General features: G+C 41.2%; 1 protein-coding gene and 1 non-coding gene across 2 annotated transcripts in view; both read right to left on the bottom strand.

Moving 5' to 3' along the window:
* The window catches only part of ABCG1 (ATP binding cassette subfamily G member 1), a 52178-nt gene that overhangs the window by 14998 nt on the left and 17195 nt on the right, over positions 1 to 19985 (bottom strand). The window contains exons 3-5 of the mRNA XM_032208011.1: positions 3618 to 3735; positions 2574 to 2706; positions 1211 to 1261 (exon numbers count right to left, since the gene is read on the bottom strand). Of these exons, the coding sequence (XP_032063902.1) occupies positions 1211 to 1261; positions 2574 to 2706; positions 3618 to 3735 (302 nt within the window). The remainder of the gene's footprint in view (positions 1 to 1210; positions 1262 to 2573; positions 2707 to 3617; positions 3736 to 19985) is intronic.
* On the bottom strand, positions 3183 to 3255 carry TRNAF-GAA. The gene has a single exon. It is a non-coding gene; the product is annotated as a tRNA-Phe (tRNA).

Raw genomic sequence — 19985 nt, 5'->3', positions numbered from 1 at the left:
AATCATCTCTACATTCATCAGTGCCATGATTTTTGATTTTAAGCTGCAGGCGTAAAATTGGTAGCTATATATTGTTTTGAAACACACCTTGTGGCACTGAACCGTTCCTCCCATATGCTTCAGCATTTCCTGCTAACTCCACCCAAGCACAGACAGACACCTGAGCGTGGAGTAGCCCTAGGTATACACAAGCCTAGATTTTTGAAGTGCAGAATAAATGTGGAGAAAGGTTACATTTCCTACCCTTGTAAGTATAACTGAGGTAACCAAATTCAGCTGAGAAAGCCAACTCATGCACAAGCTAACCTGTCAGAAGCCTTTTTGTCTATCTGAACACCTCCAAGGTATTTTCTTTAAAAAGACAGCACTGTGTAAGTTCAAACGATGGGGAGGAATCATGGCAGTCAGGTGGCTGAGAGGAGCACACTTAGTGCACATCCAGCTAAGTTATAAGCCTCCACAGCCAAAAACCACCACCTTGGCTTCTCTCCCACTCTGGAAAGTCATATGTTAGACACAGCTAGACAATACAGCAAATGGGCAAGAAAAAATTGTGCAACTCATCCCCAGTGTTTTTGAAAAGATACATGCATGTTTTAGCCTGGTTTCTTACTTGTCCAAACCTTGGTCACTTAGAACAGATTCAAAATACATTAGCCTGTATCTTAACTGCAATTTCATTAGCCTGCCCAGTTGAACAATGTCTCACCGCTGACCAGCACAGCCAAAATGATCAAAGATTTCAAACATGAGCACAGAAATTTCTGCAGCAGTTGCAAGAACTACTGAATTTTTCACTAAACCTTGGAAAGGTGAACTTTGCAGCTGGCCTACAATCACTATTGCCAGACATGTCTGATTTATGTCACCACACACAAGAATGCCTGAGCCCTCTGACCTGCATGTAAGAGAATCTAAGTGTTAAGGGACAATAAAAGACATCCTACAAAACCCGTGAATTCATGTCACTAGATCTTTTGCAATTATCTTCTCAGTGTCAGCTTCAAGCACACTGAAAGCAAGTTTCATACAGTCAGTACTATGCATTCACTCATAATGATACCTGTCAACTTTGAGGTTATGATTTATTCTATCATTACAAGTCCAATGCAATTCAGTGCTAGATAAAAAATGTCAGCTTTACAGAGCTCACTTCACAGACCTCTTTGACAACCCCCAAAATCCTCAGTTTGACGGATAGTGTACATACCATTTCTCTTCTTCCTTCATCTTTCTCTTGAAGTTTCAGATGAGCAGATACCTGGAATGCAACATAATGGAATTTGATTTTAAACTGGCCTGAAGCATCGCAACCAGTTAGAGTGGAAGTCTCAGTCAAAACATCCCAATGTACCATTGAAATGATCTCTTCCAACCCTGAAGGGAAGGTTTAAGTTGAGCTATAATGTTCAAATCACAAGCATCATATATGCCTGTGCTTTAGGTAACAGTATAACCTTAAGTATCGCTCAAGCATCTGACAAAAATCATATTAGAAAGAAAGGCCGTTCTGCAAGTTAAATAACTTGAAAGGAAGATGGGAGACCCACGTCTTTGCATAGCCACTAAGTTCCTAGGCAATGCTGGAATCACAGTTTATCTGTGCTGCCTCCATATCATGAGGATAACCGAAAAAAATGCCATTCTCTAGGAAGTCAACAAATGAGTACAGAAAAAAAAAAGTGATTATTTGTTAATAATTATCAAATTAATTTTAAGTTGTAATTAAAAGTAATTATTAAGTTAAATAAATATTTTTGTCAGAGCCTTCATTGATTAGACAGAAAGTACCATCTGGGCCTACTTCTAACAAAAGTGGTCCTATGGGATTCTGACTACAATGTTCAAATAAACAAAAGAGAAAACCTTCCTCGCGAAGTGCCTCTGCAGGAAATTAGCCACATAAGGCACAGACAAGACTACAGTGAAATTTGTGGATTGATGATGGCATGCAGTATGAGTAACCTTAGCCTTATTTCTCAAACTAAGCAACAGGCTCTTCTAGATTGATTGGTCAATCAATAAATCTCTTGATGCTATGATAAACAACAAAAAGAATTTATGTTGCCTGTACATCTTGGGATTATTCTATTCTTACTGTTTTTTGGAAGGAATTTTGTACTGTTTTTATTACAGACTAGTCACGTAACAGTTCAGAAGCACAGAAATCATGCTTAACGTCAAAACAGCAACTTTTCAGTCAGAGCATGGAAGATGGAGAGAAAGGGAAGAGAATACTTCACCACCACCCAAGAAAAAGGATGCTTCCTACAAAGACTCATTCTGCATTGAATTGCAGGCTTCATTCTCTGGGAGGTCTACTTAGTACAGCCTTCTTCTAAATCATAACACCAGTCACAAATTGAAGGCAATGAAACAGAAGCTCAGACAACCCACAGAAGAATAAGCCTGAAATGGAATTCAAGGCAACATCAAAGTCTAAGCACTTCCACTGAGTAGGATCAAATAGACCTAACAGCTAGTGGCATTACTTAGAACATGTGTGCAATGAACAATTGGAGATTTTCCATTTTCTCCTGCTCAAATAAATTACAGCCAGAAACAAAGATCACCATCATAGCTTCTTGGACAGTCAGATGAGGAAGGAGCATGTCATCTTGCATGATGTAGCAGGAGACTTTGCGAAAAGAGCGCAGGTCACGAGGCTGTCCATTGATGAGAATTTCTCCCTTCATTCCTGTCTCTCTGAAATGAACCAAGAAAACAACCAGGGGTGAATCTTGCCTTCATTTGAGCTGTCACAGTCCTCATTATGTGGAACTCCTAGGTGATAATTATTGCCTAGTATGGAATAAAACTGATACAGTGGATAGAAATGAATTTATTTCATGATTATTTTCTCATTTTTAAGAGGCTTCATGTGATTTTGTTGACAATTTCAATCCAATACAAAATGTATGATATCTTGCGTGAATGTCTGAAAAAATATGAAGCTACTGAAGTGAATTTATTTAGGTTTGTCTATCTTGTTCCTTATGCCCTAATGACAACACAGAAGCACCTCATAGTTAGCCATAAACCAGAAGATTCAGGCTGATAAACCACAGTCATTTCACATGTTGCAGTTTGGTCTAGAAGACATCCACATTATCACGGAATCACAGAATTGAAGGGGTAGGAAGGGACTTCAAAAGATCATCAGGTCCAAAATCGCAAAACACTGCTGAAGCCCGGGATTGAACCAGGGACCTTTAGATCTTCAGTCTAACGCTCTCCCAGCTGAGCTACTTCAGCCCTGCCTGAAGGTGTATTATGAAGGTGTTGATTAAAAAGGGGCTTTTTTTCAAATGTTTATAAGATGTGATTTTAAAATATCACAAACATTAGAGCCAGATTTGTTTTACAGCTAGAAAAGAGAAATCTTTCTGGTGTTCCAGACTTTTTAAATTGCTTCTTATTCTTGAACCTGCCTTGTTAACAGAAAAATCACAAGTTTCTGGAAAAACAGAAAAAATATAAGCAATAAGAATCTAATTAAAAATCTGTGAAATACTTATTTTCCACAAACACTGGCTAAGATTTCTTCTGCTGTTGTCTCCAAGGCATCCACCAGGCTAGCTGATCCTTATCTTACTTGGGATTTTCACGCTACTGACCTGTATCCTGCTAGAATGTTCATGAGTGTTGACTTCCCAGCTCCCGAAGGACCCATAATGGCAACAAGTTCTCCACTGCTGAACTTCCCTGAAATTCCTTTCAAAAGGGTCTTATAACCTGAAAGAAGAAGGAAGAAAAGTTCACTGAATCCTCTCATACTCATGTCTGGTGGACAGTATAAGTTTAATTCTGCTAAAAAATTACAGCAATTAGGCATTAGTGGGTATGTACTGAGAGGCTGATATTAGGATCAGCACACTGCAATAACTACTGAAAGCCAAATTCTGGGTGAGAGTGGCGGCCTCCTCCCACTACACAAGTAGTATGATGGGATCACAGGAATTCATTTATAAGCACACACACTCTTCATTCACAATAGGAAAATTTTCAGACAGGGATAAGCCTTGCTGCCATTTTCTAATTGCCTTCTCAGAGTATTTTAGGATGCTTGTGTCTCCGTTACAAAACAGAATACTCCACAGCTAATGTAACTCCACAGGCTTGGAGCAGAGCATCCTCCAACCACAGCAACTTCAACACCAAAACTCTGTCCTCTCACCAAAACGCTTTAGAAGATCAAGCCACAATAATCATGCTCTCAGGCAAAGCTGTTCTGGAAAAACTACAACACAAACTTCAAACATCTCACTTTATTTCTGAAAGTGACCTTTGTCAACCAACCTTCATTTAAAAGCCCCAAACTCCACATTTCTGTAGGCATACACAAACTGGACTCCCATGAGAATTGCAGATTCAGAGTTAGCTACATCCAGTTTTTCTTGCACAATGCACAATTTGAGGCATACTACACCCTAACACGTCAGCTCTCCTGTGCTGGAAGTCAAGATCCCTGGTGCACAATTTCTCACTGCTGCGGAGAGGCATTTTACTGAAACAGGGAATCTGTACAGATAAAAGCTTACTACATTTTTTGGCAAGCAAAACAAGCAAAAGGTTGCCATTTAGTTAGCTGACATCTAAAAAACTCAAGTGCAGTAAAAAGGAGATTGTTGCTTGCCAAACATCTCTGGTTAATTGGATTTTCATTACGATCTGTAATAATGATTCACAAATTTGTCCTCTCCACTTATGATTTAGAGAAAGTCTTTTTCCTTTAGTGATTTCTGGAGGATTAATGGGGTAATGAGTGGGTGAGGAGGGTGGAGAGAGCCCTGACCTGCATTTAAACTTTTCAGAATTGTTTTCCCCTTTATTTATTTGCTTGCTTGCTTCACTTAAAAGACCAACGCTTTTAATTAAACTAATCATAAAAAAAATGATGAGTAAGATGTCAAAAAACAATCTTGCTGTATGTTGAAAATGTTTCTGTAATTAAGTCATGTCAAAAATGGAAGGGTGGAAGATGCATTCACGCACAGTGCTGGGCTTCAGCAATCCTTTTTGCCACACTGGTGCATACTCAGGAAGCATTTATATTCCACAGGTAAACAATCCCAGCGCTTTGATTATCATTAGCACAGGTTGTAGCTGGAATATTGAAAGGCTGTAAAAAATCACTTTGTCTGCAAGCTCCTGGACAATGAATGATGGATTGTCTTCTGATCTCTCTCTTCCTAACTCCATCACTTCTTGTTTTCCTTTCATCCCCACTTAGCATTCTCCTTAAATGTTCTTCTTTGTTCTCCGGTCACACACTTGCAATGCCAGAGAGCAAGCTTTTACATCAAGAACATGAACACTATGCTGCCATGGGACCCCCAAAATCCAAATCCAATACTTTCCTCTCAGCATTCCCCAGCCCAGGGGGAAAGCAGTGGACACAAAAATAAACCATGACCAGTAACCAAAAAAAAAAAAAAAAAAAAAAAAAAAAAAAAAAAAAAAAAAGACCAAATGTATCAAAACTATGGTTTTCTCAAGTGTCATCTATCTTAATTAAAACATTAATTCTTCAGTCTAAAATTTTGTCCTGGACCTGAATGAAACAATGCTTTCGAAGCTACTGAGATATCCCAGATATGAAAACAGTGGTGTATTCACATTGCCTGCTGATGGGGCAAGTCCTGAGAACAAAAGCACAAAAGACTCTGTCAAAAGGAACATCTGTTTAGAAGAAACAAGTCCATGGCACCCTAACGAGGTCTAACAACCTCATTCCTCATGCCAACATCTTGGAAACTGGGATTTGAGGGAAAAGGACAAGGAAGAGCTCAGACCTTCCAAACATGACAATATTTACTAAATGGGATCTACAGAAATAAAATCCTTCACACTATCCCTTAAGTCCAGTGAGAATCAGCTACCTCCCAAGCCTATTAAATTTGTAAGGGGCCCAAGCATTAGACGTTACCAGCACTTGCTTGCATTATGCACACACCCACCACATACAAATGATATGCAGCTGGGAATCTCTTGCTCATGTTGGTCAAAAGCTGGCCAAGTTGGACTGTTACTAACTTCCACTGGGACAGGATTTCCTTCACGGGATCCCACGTGTCGTGTATAGGGTAAATTATTCACTGGTGTCTGTCTCTGTTTTCTGTCTGCCCCACAAAGCAGTTCAAAACTCACATTCACATAATCCTCTGTTACAACAGCTACTATTGTATGGCCTTGTTCTGACCCAGATTACCACGGGAAAGAATTCTTGTAGGACAACTGAAGTAGCTCATCATGAGGGCTAAGATCAGGGCAGCAAATACTGCACAAATTTATAGGGAACCATAAAGAATGTGTACAGCCATGAACAGTGAGGGAGATATAACCTAAAACACACACTCATCATCCAAAAACATGTATCAACATATGCACCTTTTCCTAAAATTAAAGACTTCCCTCTTGCAATACGACTGTGAGATTTAAAATTACATCCAGGAAAGTCACTTTTCCAAACAATACTTCACAAATGACAATCAGTCTACCTTTAATTATGTTATTTTCCCCCCTCGTCACCTGCACTTGTTTCTGCCCATCTGTTGGGGGTTTCTATTTTAAATATCTTGCACACAATGCTTAAATCAGAATGGGACACATCTCTGAAACTCATTTGTGAAACAGTTAAGAAGAAGAAGAAGAAAAAAAAAAAACAATTTTAGATGAAAATCCCAATCACTGGCATTCTAAATTGCTCTCATCTCAAAGCTTTCTCTTCTTTTGACTGGACACGCATAAGAAGCCTTTCTATTACAAAGGTTAATTTAGCAACCCCCCCAAACATTTCACATTGTAGCAGTAGTGTGGTGCCCGGTATAATCCTTTGTCAAGAATTAAAGGCCATAAGAAACTACAGCCTTCTCTTTCAGAATATTGAGGCTAATCTGCAACTGAATCAGTTGACCTAAAACTTCTATATTGGGCCACATGTCTTTCACGAGAAACAGATTATGCATTTGAAGGAGATTGTATTCTTAAAGCACGGGGACTGTTTTATATCCCTTTGCTATATATTAGCAATTTCTGACCACCTTCAGTCCCGGTTTACCTGGTCCAGCTCATTTTCCAATGTCCCCTCCCAGAGTTACCGTGACCTCACCCTTAAAATATATTTAGAGTCCTATGCCCATGAGAATTTAAATACCAGTTTTCAAGAACTACTTTGATTGAATATTAATAAACCATCACTACCCAGAACAACTGCTTAGCAACTTTCTCAATCCAATCCACTAAAAAAAAAAGGATACGAAAAATTAGGGATCAAACCTGAAACAGAAAATGCAGGTAATGCGCAATATTTTGGTCTTAATTTCACCCAACATTAAATTCCAGAGTCCAACTGCTTCTCCTGAGAAAGGACCGTGGTTTATTTCTGTGCTGCGATTTCCCACGGAAAGCAAACCCCAAGCTCCATGACACTGGAGCCGATTCAGAGCCAGGAGCACATGACTGGCCTGAACAGATGCCTATTCAAGAGGTGGATTTCCCTCGCTGGGTGATTGCAGCACAAAGCCCACAGCAGCCCCTTGTTCGATGAACTAATCTAGGGTGACCTTTTTATTTGATAAAGACACCAGGGGAGCTCTTGCTGCTTAACTCACCGAAATTTCTGCTAATGGATTCAACAGTGGAGACGTTATGTTGATGGTTTAATCTGCTTCCTTGTGGATTCTACGAGGAATTCTGGAGAGATTTAGTTGTTATCATTTTCCAAAAATTATGATTAATCTTGAAGAGAAGCAAGCCTCCTCCTCCCCATGCTTAGGATAGGAGCACATGCTTAAGAATGTGTCTGAATCAGTAAAAAAAAAATAAAATGTAACTAGAACTCCTACCCTTACAGTGAATATCCTCAGGTAAATACTACCTCTAGGTTTTTGATTAAAATGCTTCATTCATTTGCATTTCATTACCAGTAATATACTCATCTGGTATTTGGAGAAATGTCACAGACTCCTCGAAGTTTCTAGGCATCTTGGCCTAATTCTGCAGCCATCAATAGGCACACAGAGCCCGCCTCAGCTCCCAGTGGGCCCAGCAGGATTTCCCTGCTTGCTGCAATTAGAGCAGGATTTGTCTTTCGCAATACGCCTGAACTGGTTCTCTTTCAAAACATGCTCTTCTGAAGGCAGGAAATAGCTGTTGATGCCTGAAATTACTCAAAGGTTTCACAGAAAATTTACTGTTGCAAATAAGGAAGGTGGGAAATTTCAACTCAAAGAGCTCAAATGCGGCAAAATTAGAAACCACTGAAAACCAAGCTACAAAATAAGCAGCACTGGGCACTTAAAAGTCAGCCAAAGTCACCACAGCCTGCTCAGTCCATACTTCCTACCTGCAGCAAAGTAAAAAGAAGTGCACTATTTTATTCGAATACCAGGACTGTATTTCTATGCCTTTTTGTGCTGCTTTTTTGGATGAGATGTGATTACTACTGCTCAGAAACATCCAGCTGGAAATACAGAAGACACTTCTGGCAAGTCCTGTATTACTATCCTGACTTATTTCAATACCTTCAACAATCAACAAACTTTAAAAACAGATATTTACATACACGAATCTGTTCATTTACGCCACCATCAATACAACGATTTGTTAAATCGTGAGCAGAAACCTCCGAAGTTTCTTGTCACTCTATACTGTCCCTGTTGCATTGAAGAAACTCCACTGCCTTTTGCTATTCTAAAATTCAGGTTTAATTTTCATTTTGTTCTTAAATAATTAATTATTAATTGATTTAATTATTAAAATTATTAATTAATTAATTAATAATAAAAACACACAAAAACAATGCTATGGTGAAGCCCAGGGGATCCTCCAACACAAAACCTGAATAAGAGGAAGTGGTATCAAGACCCCACATCCACATCTTTCCCCTTGAGGCAGCAGTAAGGAGTCCTCCTGTTAGGAAAGATGCTCCTAGCAGAACCACAACGTTGCTGCTGTCCCTCAGGCCCATCACACCCACACGCTGATGGCTGAAGACCACTCACTGCCTGGATTAGCTACTGAGGAACAGCACAACAGGCAAAACAGATCCTGTATCTCATGTTAAAGGGAGTCAGGGATGTGTATGAGAGAAGGAGCTTGCCGAATTCCATCCAGGAAAACATCTTCATGATATCTTGCAAATATTTCATTTGCAAATCCTTTAGATTTACAGCAGAAAACTGAACAGCTGGGGAATGCTGGCAGATACTCTACAGAGAAGCACAAGATGAGACACACACGGAGGAAACAGTCCAAGGTCAGATATATACTAAAGACATTTGGAGATATAATACAGCATCATCTACGAGACATAATTCTTTATCATTTTTACACCAGAATAAAAGTCTATTCCATACACCTGGGTGTAGATATAGCAACAAAAACTCCCTCCCAATCCTTTGCAAACTGTTATTCATGTCCTGTGTTTCTCAATCCTTGTTCCCACTCCAGAGAGGAAGCCAATACATAGTGGCAAAACATTTACATGCATCACAGCAAAACATCCACATGTTTCCTGATAGAGGCTATGCCAATCCACGTCATCTAACAGTTTTATCCCTGCAGGGCAAGGGTATGCAAATAGTGGCAGCGCAGAGATTCCCATGGAGCTGTTAGAGGAAGCTCTGCTGAATCGCTGCATCCCATGCGCTCTAACTCATTCTCCCAGTGCTTGATTTCTTCTGCATCACCCTGCCCTAAGTGAAAATAAACCCCATAAGTGAGTATGTGCTTACAGAAGACCAGCAGGCTGCAGCTGCAGAGCACTGAAGTCAGTGACAGTGAATATCTTCAGCTTAGTGTGTCATGACCACATTTTAAAGGTGAATGCGTGTATACACTTGAACATGAAAAGAGATGCAGGTTGCTCTTCTTTGCATATAAATAACCTAATTGTACATGTAAATTAGCTCTTGATGATTTACCCTCCTCCAGCTACTCAGTTTGTGTATGTAAACATGAGGGCTGTAAATAGGCCAGGAGATGCACAGACTGACTCGCAGCCATCGCAAGGCGGTGGCCAGGTTCTGGGCTTGGGCTGTTTGGAGCATGGAGATTCAGGAGCAGCTCACAACAACAGAGGATGCTGCTGCTCAAGAAGGGGATCAGTGTCTTTCTGCCCTTTCCCCACCTTCCTATCACTTTCCCAGCTGGCACAACCAGCGAGAAGAGCAAGCCCGTCCACCTGGAAACCACTCCAAGGAAATTAAAGAGGGCTTGCTCTCAGCTGCATGGGCTGCAGGAATGCCAGTACCAGGAGGCACAGCATGCAGGACAGGCTGGGCAGGGAGGTCAGACAACCCTCGCAGCAGCTGGGTACACTGCAGGCAGTTTACGCCCCCACCCAATCCATATCTGGAGACTTCTTTTCCATTCTGAAATAAAAATTGGACTTGCAAGTAAAATGCAACTAACCCCCGTGCACAATTCATGCTATGCCATTCACACCATTTCATTCCCAACTGGGCTGCTTGCTTGCTGTATTTTAATATAAAACCATTAGATCACTTCCCAGGGACAAGATTAAGATACCCGGGGCTCTTCACTAAACCAAAGTTAGTTCAAAGCCAAGGTGTTTCCACGAACTGACATGCTGTCAGGGCAATGTTTTCTGGATATTTCTCATTCTGCTATTGAGCAGCCAGGGCACCATGCTCCCCACTCACAACATGAGTGCAGAGTGCTTTCTTCTCGGTGGTAAGGAGAGAGTTTGTCAAGGTTTAGGTTCTCAGATGAGAAATTCATCTGTATCAATTGATATTATTTGAATACCTTGAACCTGAAAAACCTATCGATAGGGATTATTTTAATAGGTATTTCTTTCCCAAGCTCCCCACTGGGCTCAAACGGGCTTAAGTCAAAGTCGATTACAAGCTCCAATACGTGGGAAGAAAACCAGGGATCTTTTAACTTCCAGGAAACACATGAGATAGCAGGAGCCTTCCTGAGAATCAGAGTGAAAAAATGCACTGCTACAATAATAGGACCTTTCCTAATTATCTATTGGCCCAAACTGTACCTCTGTAAAATCTGGGGGAAAAAGTCACACTACAAATAATAAATATGCTTAAGGTAACTGAAACCTAGATGTAAATCCACAGGTTCATAGGCTCAACCATCGTTTGCATATTAGTAGTGGATAACCCTTTTTATGAATCATTTTTGCACTTCATAATCCATACATCCGTATATTTATATTCCACTCACACCTATCCCGGGGACGCAGAACAATAGGACTTGCCATTGTCTAAGCTCTGAGCTCTGCTTTACCACAATTAATGGAATTTACAATTGTAATGCGTTCTTGTGCCCTGCCTCAGAGAAACGACCTTCGTTATGTAAATGCCTATGAAACAGCAAGGCAGGCACCTAAGCATCAGGATGGAGAAGGCAGAAAAGCCAAGCTTGAAGTAATCAGATCAAATGCTTTTGTCCTTTCCAACTCAAAAAGGAGGAATCTGTTCCATTCAACCTAGGAATATGTCTTTCGTGCTTCACCAAAAAGAAAGAAGAAAATCCACTGGGTAGCAAATCTCTTTGTGGTAGACTAAACTGCATTTCTTAATGTAGCTGAAAGGTATCGCTCTTGATCCACAGCCCATTTCCCACTTAGTGATCACGGGACTGATTATTCATAACTCAGACGGAGAGCTTAGCCCACGCTTACGGCCAATATCATAGAGTTCATTTTACCTCATTATGTGCACCTAGAAGCTTGACATCTAACCTAAGTTAATTGTTCAGGGCTCACTTATTGCCAATAAAGAGAGACAGGCACCTCTCTAATTAATTCCACCTATTTTGCATTCGTGTTCAGGGAAGGGTTAAGAGAGCCTCTTTCTCTCACCTACGGTGTATAGTGAGAGCTCAGGCCACAGCTTGCACTGGACACTTCATCTCTAGATGCTGCGACGACAAGCCTCATCCTTTGTCAACAAAGTCATGGCTGATTTCAGTATCAGTCACAAACAACATGGTTACAAAGCCTTTTTCTGTATTTCTTAAATGTCAGTTTGATCATAGTACTCCATTTGCTTGCACGATTGCAGTAATAAAACACACAAATTGCACATGTAAAATCTTGTAGTTGGCTTGGCACTCCAAGATGCTTCCTACAAACAGATCAAGGAGGGCATCCTGCCCATCTTCAGGAAGTACAAATGTAACAGCCACAGTGCTTTTACTTTATCATTAGTATTTAGCACTTATTTCTCACTCTGACAACTGCAGGCAGTTCAAACCTCTAAGAGATTTTTGCTTTGAGCTATAAAAGCTGAAGAATACATCACTTTCTTGGTAGCACTCAGTTCACACTTAACCAGAACACCTCAAAGCCTGAAAACTCCATTTAAGCTTTGGGAGGTCAGATCTTAAACAAAAGCTAAACATTGAGAACCAACTTTTAAAGCAGCTTTTGAATACTGCCTGTGTGGGTGCCTATGATTTGATTTCTAAGTGCTAGCGCTAGTGCCTGACACTTCCTATGTGCTAAATGCATCAGCTAACTTCCTCCTGTACAAAATCAGTAAAGCATGCGGTAGATTGGAGTCTGAGAGATTATGAATCCCCAAACCAAGATTTAGGACATGAAATTCCTAGTTACCCTAGGCAATGCTGTGTAATAAAAGAGACTGTGTTGACGAGAAGACGGTAATCTAGATGAGAAACCGAATTTCAGCAGAGGGAGAATCTTAAATCAAAGTCCAGATTAAAAAAAAATAATAATATCTGAGGAGACCATTTAATTTTATTGTTCTTTCAGATCCCTGGACTAGATATTAAGCTTATGCAAGACATTGGATCTGACAGTCCACATTGTTTAGTCAAATAAAAAAATCCCTGACTAAGTAAAGATTTCTCCCTTTTGAAAGTTCAAAATAAGGACTGTGTGCACCGTGCTCTTTCTGTACTATGCAGGCTGCTCATCACATGATTTCGGTATCTGAATATTGTTTTTCTTCAGAGTAACTAATTAGATGTGACAGTCTGTTAGGCTGCAAGCTCTGCAACCCTCTAATTTTGGGTCTGAAGGTTTCATAGACTATACAGCCTCACTCACCTTGTCTGGCTGTATCCACATCTCCTGGCCGGACGGTGTTTCTCTGTGAACACGAGGAGTTTCCTGCACACAGAACCCCTACCACCAAATAACACGAGACTGAAGAGCTTGCAGGTGGACACAGCTTACAGACTTCCTTGGAACATCCCATTCCCCCAGCAGTGCAGAGGAACTTAATGGGAAGCAGAAGCATCGTGGGCATGCTTCTTTGCTCCTTCAGTGACCGATCAGACCTCCCCACCTTGCTGTGAGATGAAGGGGTTTTGTTTCAGCCCCCGTTAAGTCTACACTCCTTACAGCTACGACCAGGAAGAGCTGAAGTATTTAAGAAACCTATCAATGCAGTAGGAGACCTAGGTAAATATTTGACATCTTTCTTGTTAAAGAAACACCTCATACAGAGTGACACTAATCCCAGCGGAACAGCTGCTCTGAGCCACTCGTTTTATTCACTGAGACCAAACATCAAATCCGTCTGCTTCTATGAAGAGCAGAATAAGACACATGACACCTTCCTTACTTCTCTTCCTACACAGTCCTTCCAGGGTATTATAACACCTTTTTGGTCTGCTCACAAGGAAGTCCAAGAAAGGCCAGAATGAGGTTTAGTGAGGAAGACAGCAGGCAGTCTCCAGATACCCAGGGAGCTCAGAGAAGCAAACCATTTTTGCATAGCTCCCTTCAGCCTGCTCTGTAACAAGGTTACAGCCTGCCACCGAGTTCTACAGGATGCTTACGATGATATATGGGTAGTCATTTTAATCAGATATGTCCACGCCAAGATTTGGTTCTTGTCTGTCTCCTTGCTGAACGTTTTTGTTTGAGAGAGTTAAAGCTGTTTGTCTTTCGTAGGCACGCACACGAAGCCATATGCCTGCAACTGAGGATAGGGAATGACAATTAAATGGGTCAATGAACGAAAGTAACCTTCGACTGTGAATGCAAATAAATCTGTACTTGCAATGAGACATGATGGCTTCAGAAGCAGTATTTACATGTTGAAGCATTTGGAGATCTGGGGCATAGCTTGTGCTTTGCCGGCAAAGAAAATTGCTACCCTAATTTATCTTCAACCCTTAGGAAACATGAAAGGGGGGAAAAAAAAACATGTATGAGTGACGCACAGCTTTGTCTTTCTTCTGAATCTATTGGAAATATCTTTTCAAAGCAATATCCATAGCCCAATCCTTGTTTGATAATTGCTTTTTGCTGCCGTTTCTTAATTTCTTTTGTTTCTGTTACTTAAATGCGCAAGAAAGGTCTTTCCTTACAAAAGAAGAGCCAACACAATTTGAAATGAAAGGCTGACACATTCTCTCGAATGACAAACTGAAGTCACGAGCCTGATGCATACATTTAGAGATGAAAGCTGTTTACGTATGCCAGTCAGGCAAAAAGCAATTTCCTCATAATTGCAGTACCTTTATACCTCAAAGTACAAATAGTATTATTCACAGTCTTACAAACAGATAAAACCAGAACTCTCCCCAACATCCCCTCCCTTTACAAAAAAAATCTTCAAGCAGGAGATATTCTAAAATAGCCCAGCAGCTGTTAACAACCAAACTGCCCCATCTGCCACCGTTTCAAAGTGCAGATGCAGCTGGGTCACTCTGTAGTGGGAGTCAGAAAACCTTCCTCTCTCAGAGAGGACTTCTTTGGGTCTTCTTATGTTGGTGTTCAGAATAGCCATGCACTTCACTTCTGTTCTCTCCCATCTTCTTTCCAGCCTCTCCCCACCCACATGCATGCACAAAGCAAGAAGGAAATAAGGGAGAAGTAAAACTCTGGCTCTCTCCTCCTACCTACATTTGTGTAAGGGCTACAGAACTAGGCTCTGGAGCTTTTCAGAGCTACAGAAGAAAGAGCAGAAGTTAGACAGCACCTCTTTCCTCCATGCTGGGTCTGACGGTAATGTCTAGTCTGAAGAGCTTGGATGTGCAAAAATAAGTTTTTCCTAAGAAGCTGTTCATTGCAAACAGCTTTATCACAAACTCTAGGTTAAATTGGTATCTGAAGGGATGTCTTCTGCAAATTGCATAGCGAGTACCTTTTGAAACACACTCAGACGTAAATATCAGAGGTGTTTTTAAAGAAAACTTTAAACTCAGGTATTAAGACTTTAATTGCAATACATACACTCAGGAGAAGAGGTACAGACAGAAACGTCAACAATTGGCCTCCAAAACTGGAGAGGAGCTCAGTGAACAAGAACGGGAGTCACATGCAGAAGAACCGCTGAGGCTGAGGAAGCTGCTGTGGTGGTGGGATATCTCCTGGTGGCCAGCCCCATGGCTGGCTGGAGCAGTTATTTGGGGAGATCCTTCTTTTTAGTAACAGTCACACTGATCCTGCCCTTCTTCTCCTCAATGCTTTCATGAAACAGAAGCACAGGGTAACAGATTTACTTCATTCTAGCACACATCAAGTGACAGATCTAAACTATGAACCTCAATGCTAAAACAAGGGAAGACCTGAAGGGTGTATGGAAATAAACCCTGGGTTAGCCCCAGTTCTTGCATTTCGCTTAAAACAACTGTGTTTTTCTCTCTCGTCTTGAATATTTACTCTAATGAAGTTGCCCAAATTAAAATACCTTTAGTTGTCAGCAAACTAACTATAAAATCCTCTAAACACTGCTGAACTAATTAGCATCTTCTGTGGCATGTCAGAGCTGAATACGTTGCAAAGAAAGCCCAACTGCACAGGGCATGGCTGCTTCTGGAATGAAAACAAGTTGGAATAAGGTTTCAGGAGGCTGATTTCTGCTTTTTCTGCAACTGGGAACTGGAGAAGTTGGCAGCCTTGTGGGGACAGGCATCCATTGAGCCACCATGAACTACTCAATTTCCATCTGTTTTAAAAAGCTCCGGTTGACCTACATTTTATGTTATGGATTAGCTGAAGCTTATGGAGTAACATAGACAAAGCTTGACTCTTGCTGCTAATCATATTTCCTAAGCAATTAAATATTTTGCCAGTCAGATGGCCCATGTAAAGAGGAGAGTTTTCAAGAGGAAAACTTTTTAGCATTTCACATACAAAACAGAAATGTTCACTAGACAGATGCACTCAGACTTCAATATAAATATCAAGCTGATTAACTTTTCCTTAGCATACTAAGACAATTCAAATGTACAAACTAAAATTATTTGAAGTTTTGAAAAAAAGGCTAATTAATTCACAATTTCAGGACATGCTAAGATGAGGCACCAAAATCGTTTGGCATTTTGGAAACCCTGTGTTTTTTTCTAAATCATCTACTAAATGATTGATAAACCAAGCCAGAAAGCAAAGACTCGCTACAAAAAAAGCGAGATTTCCATTCAAGTTTCCATTTTCCTATCCTGAGGCAAACAGAAAATTCAGTCTTGAGTTGGTTGGTTTTTTTTACAAGTCTGTAACATCATTCCAGTGGCCAGTGGGAAACACTGACACAAGGGTGAATCAAGTCTAAGTCCTTGAGTCAGATCAAGAACTCCAGTTTGGATCTCTTACATTTTCAAGTGCCCTGGTCATTGGAGAGACTAGATTTTCTCTCTTCCTCTTCCTAACTACAAAGTCCTGGACCTGACAAATCTCCATGAAAATCCAGTCACAAAAAAATATAGTGAAGAAACAACGTATTTCTACTCAGATGCACTACCATTTTCCAACAAAAAGAAGCTATTGACAATTTCCTGCTGGATTTTCATAGGAGATGCTCTGTATTTAGAGTCCATTTACTTATTTTGGTATTAGTTTGCTTCCCAGTAACACTTGTAACTACTTTTGACGCTTTTTGTCCTTCTTTACAATGAGGTTCTTCAACTGTTTAATGAAAAGTCAAGAGATAAGCTAAGAACAGGCTTAGGCTGATCCAACTGGTCTATTAAGACAGGAAAAATTTGGTAGTGAAAGCAATTGGTTCATCCACAAATTGTAACCCCTTCAAAAGAAATCTAACACCCATGTTAATGACCTGAAGATCTATGTGCATCACTAGGAAGAGAGGCTCACATAAGCTGATCTTCTCACAACCTTCTCGTAGATGTCCCTGTAAACCATATTCCAAAATGCAACTGTTTTTTCCAAAGTCAAGACATGCTTCCATTTTTTTCTGACCACCAACTAAACCAACAACATCCTTTCAGAAAAATGCCAGTTGGATACATTACCTGAAAATGAAAATTGACTTGTCTCTTGGGATTTATTTTTTCCTCTTACTGTGTGATCTTTGTATAACTGTCTATCTATACTTAATATACTTCTGTAAGTCATGTATCTGTGCCACTTGTTAACACCTGCACAATCAGAAAAAAAGAAAGGTATTAAGAGCCCATCCTGCTTACACGGTTGTCCTCACTCCTAGTGACACTTTAAATGAAACTGTAACGATACACAGTTAGAAAAATATCCATGTCACCTCAAAATACATGTTTTGATCCTAAAAACCACATCTTCTCACCGGACTCAATTGCTACCAAACATTTAACAAAGCTCCACTAAAACCAACAGAGCAGCACAGGCTCATGCTAGCTGAGTAGCTGGCACAAGGCTGAGGGATTGAAAGTGGGGATTCATAACAACCTAGACACACGGCAGTATTTCAGTATTCAAAGATCAGAAGGTGGAAAGCTTCCATGGAAGAAATACTGATGTATCAGGAACTCCAAATCTCAGGGTGGGATTTATCTTAGCCAGTTGCAAACATCCACAATGTAAATAAATTCTTGCATGTGAGCCATTCCAGTGCTGATAACACGCCAGTCTTTTGGCTATCGCTGAACAGTGCTTGCACAGCATTAAGGCTTTCTGTTTTTTTGTTGTTTTTTTTTTTTTTTCTCCTTTTCCCTCTCTGCCCCCCGCAGCCATGAAGCTGGGGATGCACAAGAAGTTGGGCCCCAGCCAGGCCAGCTGACCAAAGGCAGCTCCCGCACCATATGGCACTGCGCTCAGCAAGAAAAGCTCGGGGAGAGGAGGAGGAAGGGGGGGATGCTTGGGGTTATGGCGTTTGTCACCCCAAGTAACTGTTCTGTGTGCTGCTTTACTGGAAACGGCTGAACATCTGCGTGCCAATGGGAAGTACCGAATAAACCCCTTATTTTGCTTTGCTTCACTTATTAAACTGCTTTCATCACCATCCTTAAATTTTCAGGTTCTGCTTTTCTGATTCTCTCCCCCATCCCACTGGGGGGCAGTGAGGGACCGGCTGCGTGGGGCTTAGCTGCTGGCCGGGGTCATCCCACCCCAGCTGCTCCTCCTCGCCAGGGTGGAGAAAGAGTTGGGGCCACTGAGGATGAGATGAGCACTAACCTCAGCTCCACTGACTGCCAGGGAAATCTCTTCGGTCTCTGAAGAGTGCTGAGGTTGATGTCTAACTCGGACACGGACTTGCATGTGGTAGAAACCTACATTTACTCAGATGAATCTGTCAGGCATGTCTCCTGCCGCTGCGAGGTGCCTAAGGGAAAATGCTGTCTGCTGTCTCTTAAGCGTAACTGCTCGTGTAATTTCTGTCTTAAAAAATATCTGATATACTGAAGTATAATTCAAAACCTCATGTGAGATGAACAGCTCCATTACACACAAGGATGGAGCAGCTGCGGTTTACCTGGCTAGAGGCATTCCTTCCACAGGTAACACGCTCAGTGCCAAGCTGGAGGTGCACAAATCCGGGTTTTTCTGGGCACATTTTTCTTAGTGTATGTGACAGCACAAGGGAGAGTAATGACAGCTGTAGCCTGAGTGCAAATGGAAAAATAAGTACACCTCCAATATTGTCGGTGTTCATTTCACAGCGCTGGGTAACTGCTTTTGATCGCTGTGTGAACGCGGTGAAGGCACCACCTGTGATTTCTTTGTCTTTCTGCCAACAGGTGAGATCCCACCACGCTGGCAGGGGCTGCAACATTCGGGTAACGGCACAAGCACTGAGCATTGTTCTGCCATCAGATCACAACAGTTTAAAAATGTTAGCACTTTCTTTTTTTTTTTTTTTTAAATCTCTGTATGTGCATGTTAAAACTGAGTCACCACTCCACCTCCCGTGAAGACCCGAGTGAAACCCAACAAACTCCTTTGAAGCACTGCTATCTGCCCCTAACAGTTGACTTTCCACTTTGCCCCATTTGTAATATTTGCAAGAGTTCAGTATTTTACAGTCTTTGTTATGGTCATCACAATAGCCTCTACATGCATTGGCCAGATTCATGGTCCCATGTTCTCAGTGAACCGACATCGAATATGAAGATCCCGTAGGTAGGACAAAGTCTGCTTTACTCTGTTCTTGTCTTTCACACTTTCCACTTGAGATAAATTGTCCCAATTTATCATCAATTTACAAAGAAAGGGTTTGCTATACACTATGGTTTCCTGCAGGACTCCAAAGCACTGCTTTAAGAGCCTTAGAGGTCAAGAAAGCGAAGCTCATGCTAGGCTTAATTTCACACAGGGTGGTAAGTTCGAAACTTAATCAAACCTACAGGTTTGGCATTATCCACAAAAATCCTACTGTCTGTTACATCAGAAGAATCCCTGGGGAAACTGCACAAGAGCAGTCTCATGCTCTTCTAGAGGGACGACTGCTGTATTAAGAAACCAGAAAGTCATTTTGGAACCGTTGAAGAACCAAAACCCCATGCATGAATGCCACCATATATAAACCCCAAGAATTGTACCTATAAATCATGTGGCTAGAGCCCCAGCTGGAGTTTCTCCATATGTCTGAACTCTCTTGGCCTTTTTCTGCAGTAAGGTACAGCAGCTGCTGGATGACAGAGTCCTTGATGAGGTGAAGGACCTCTTCTGGCAACTGGGAAGAGCTCCCTGCTCTTTCCCATTCCCTCTCCATACAGCTTATCTGCACTACGGCTCCAACTCCCTGCTGAAGGCTACCTGTGCCAACAACAACGTAGCAGGGGATATTCAAAACCAGCAGATGATC

This window comes from Aythya fuligula, chromosome 1 (genome assembly GCF_009819795.1).
Source record: "Aythya fuligula isolate bAytFul2 chromosome 1, bAytFul2.pri, whole genome shotgun sequence".
Lineage (NCBI taxonomy): Eukaryota > Metazoa > Chordata > Aves > Anseriformes > Anatidae > Aythya > Aythya fuligula.
Note: the sequence above shows the minus strand (reverse complement) of the source record. Positions and strands in the feature narration are given on the sequence as shown.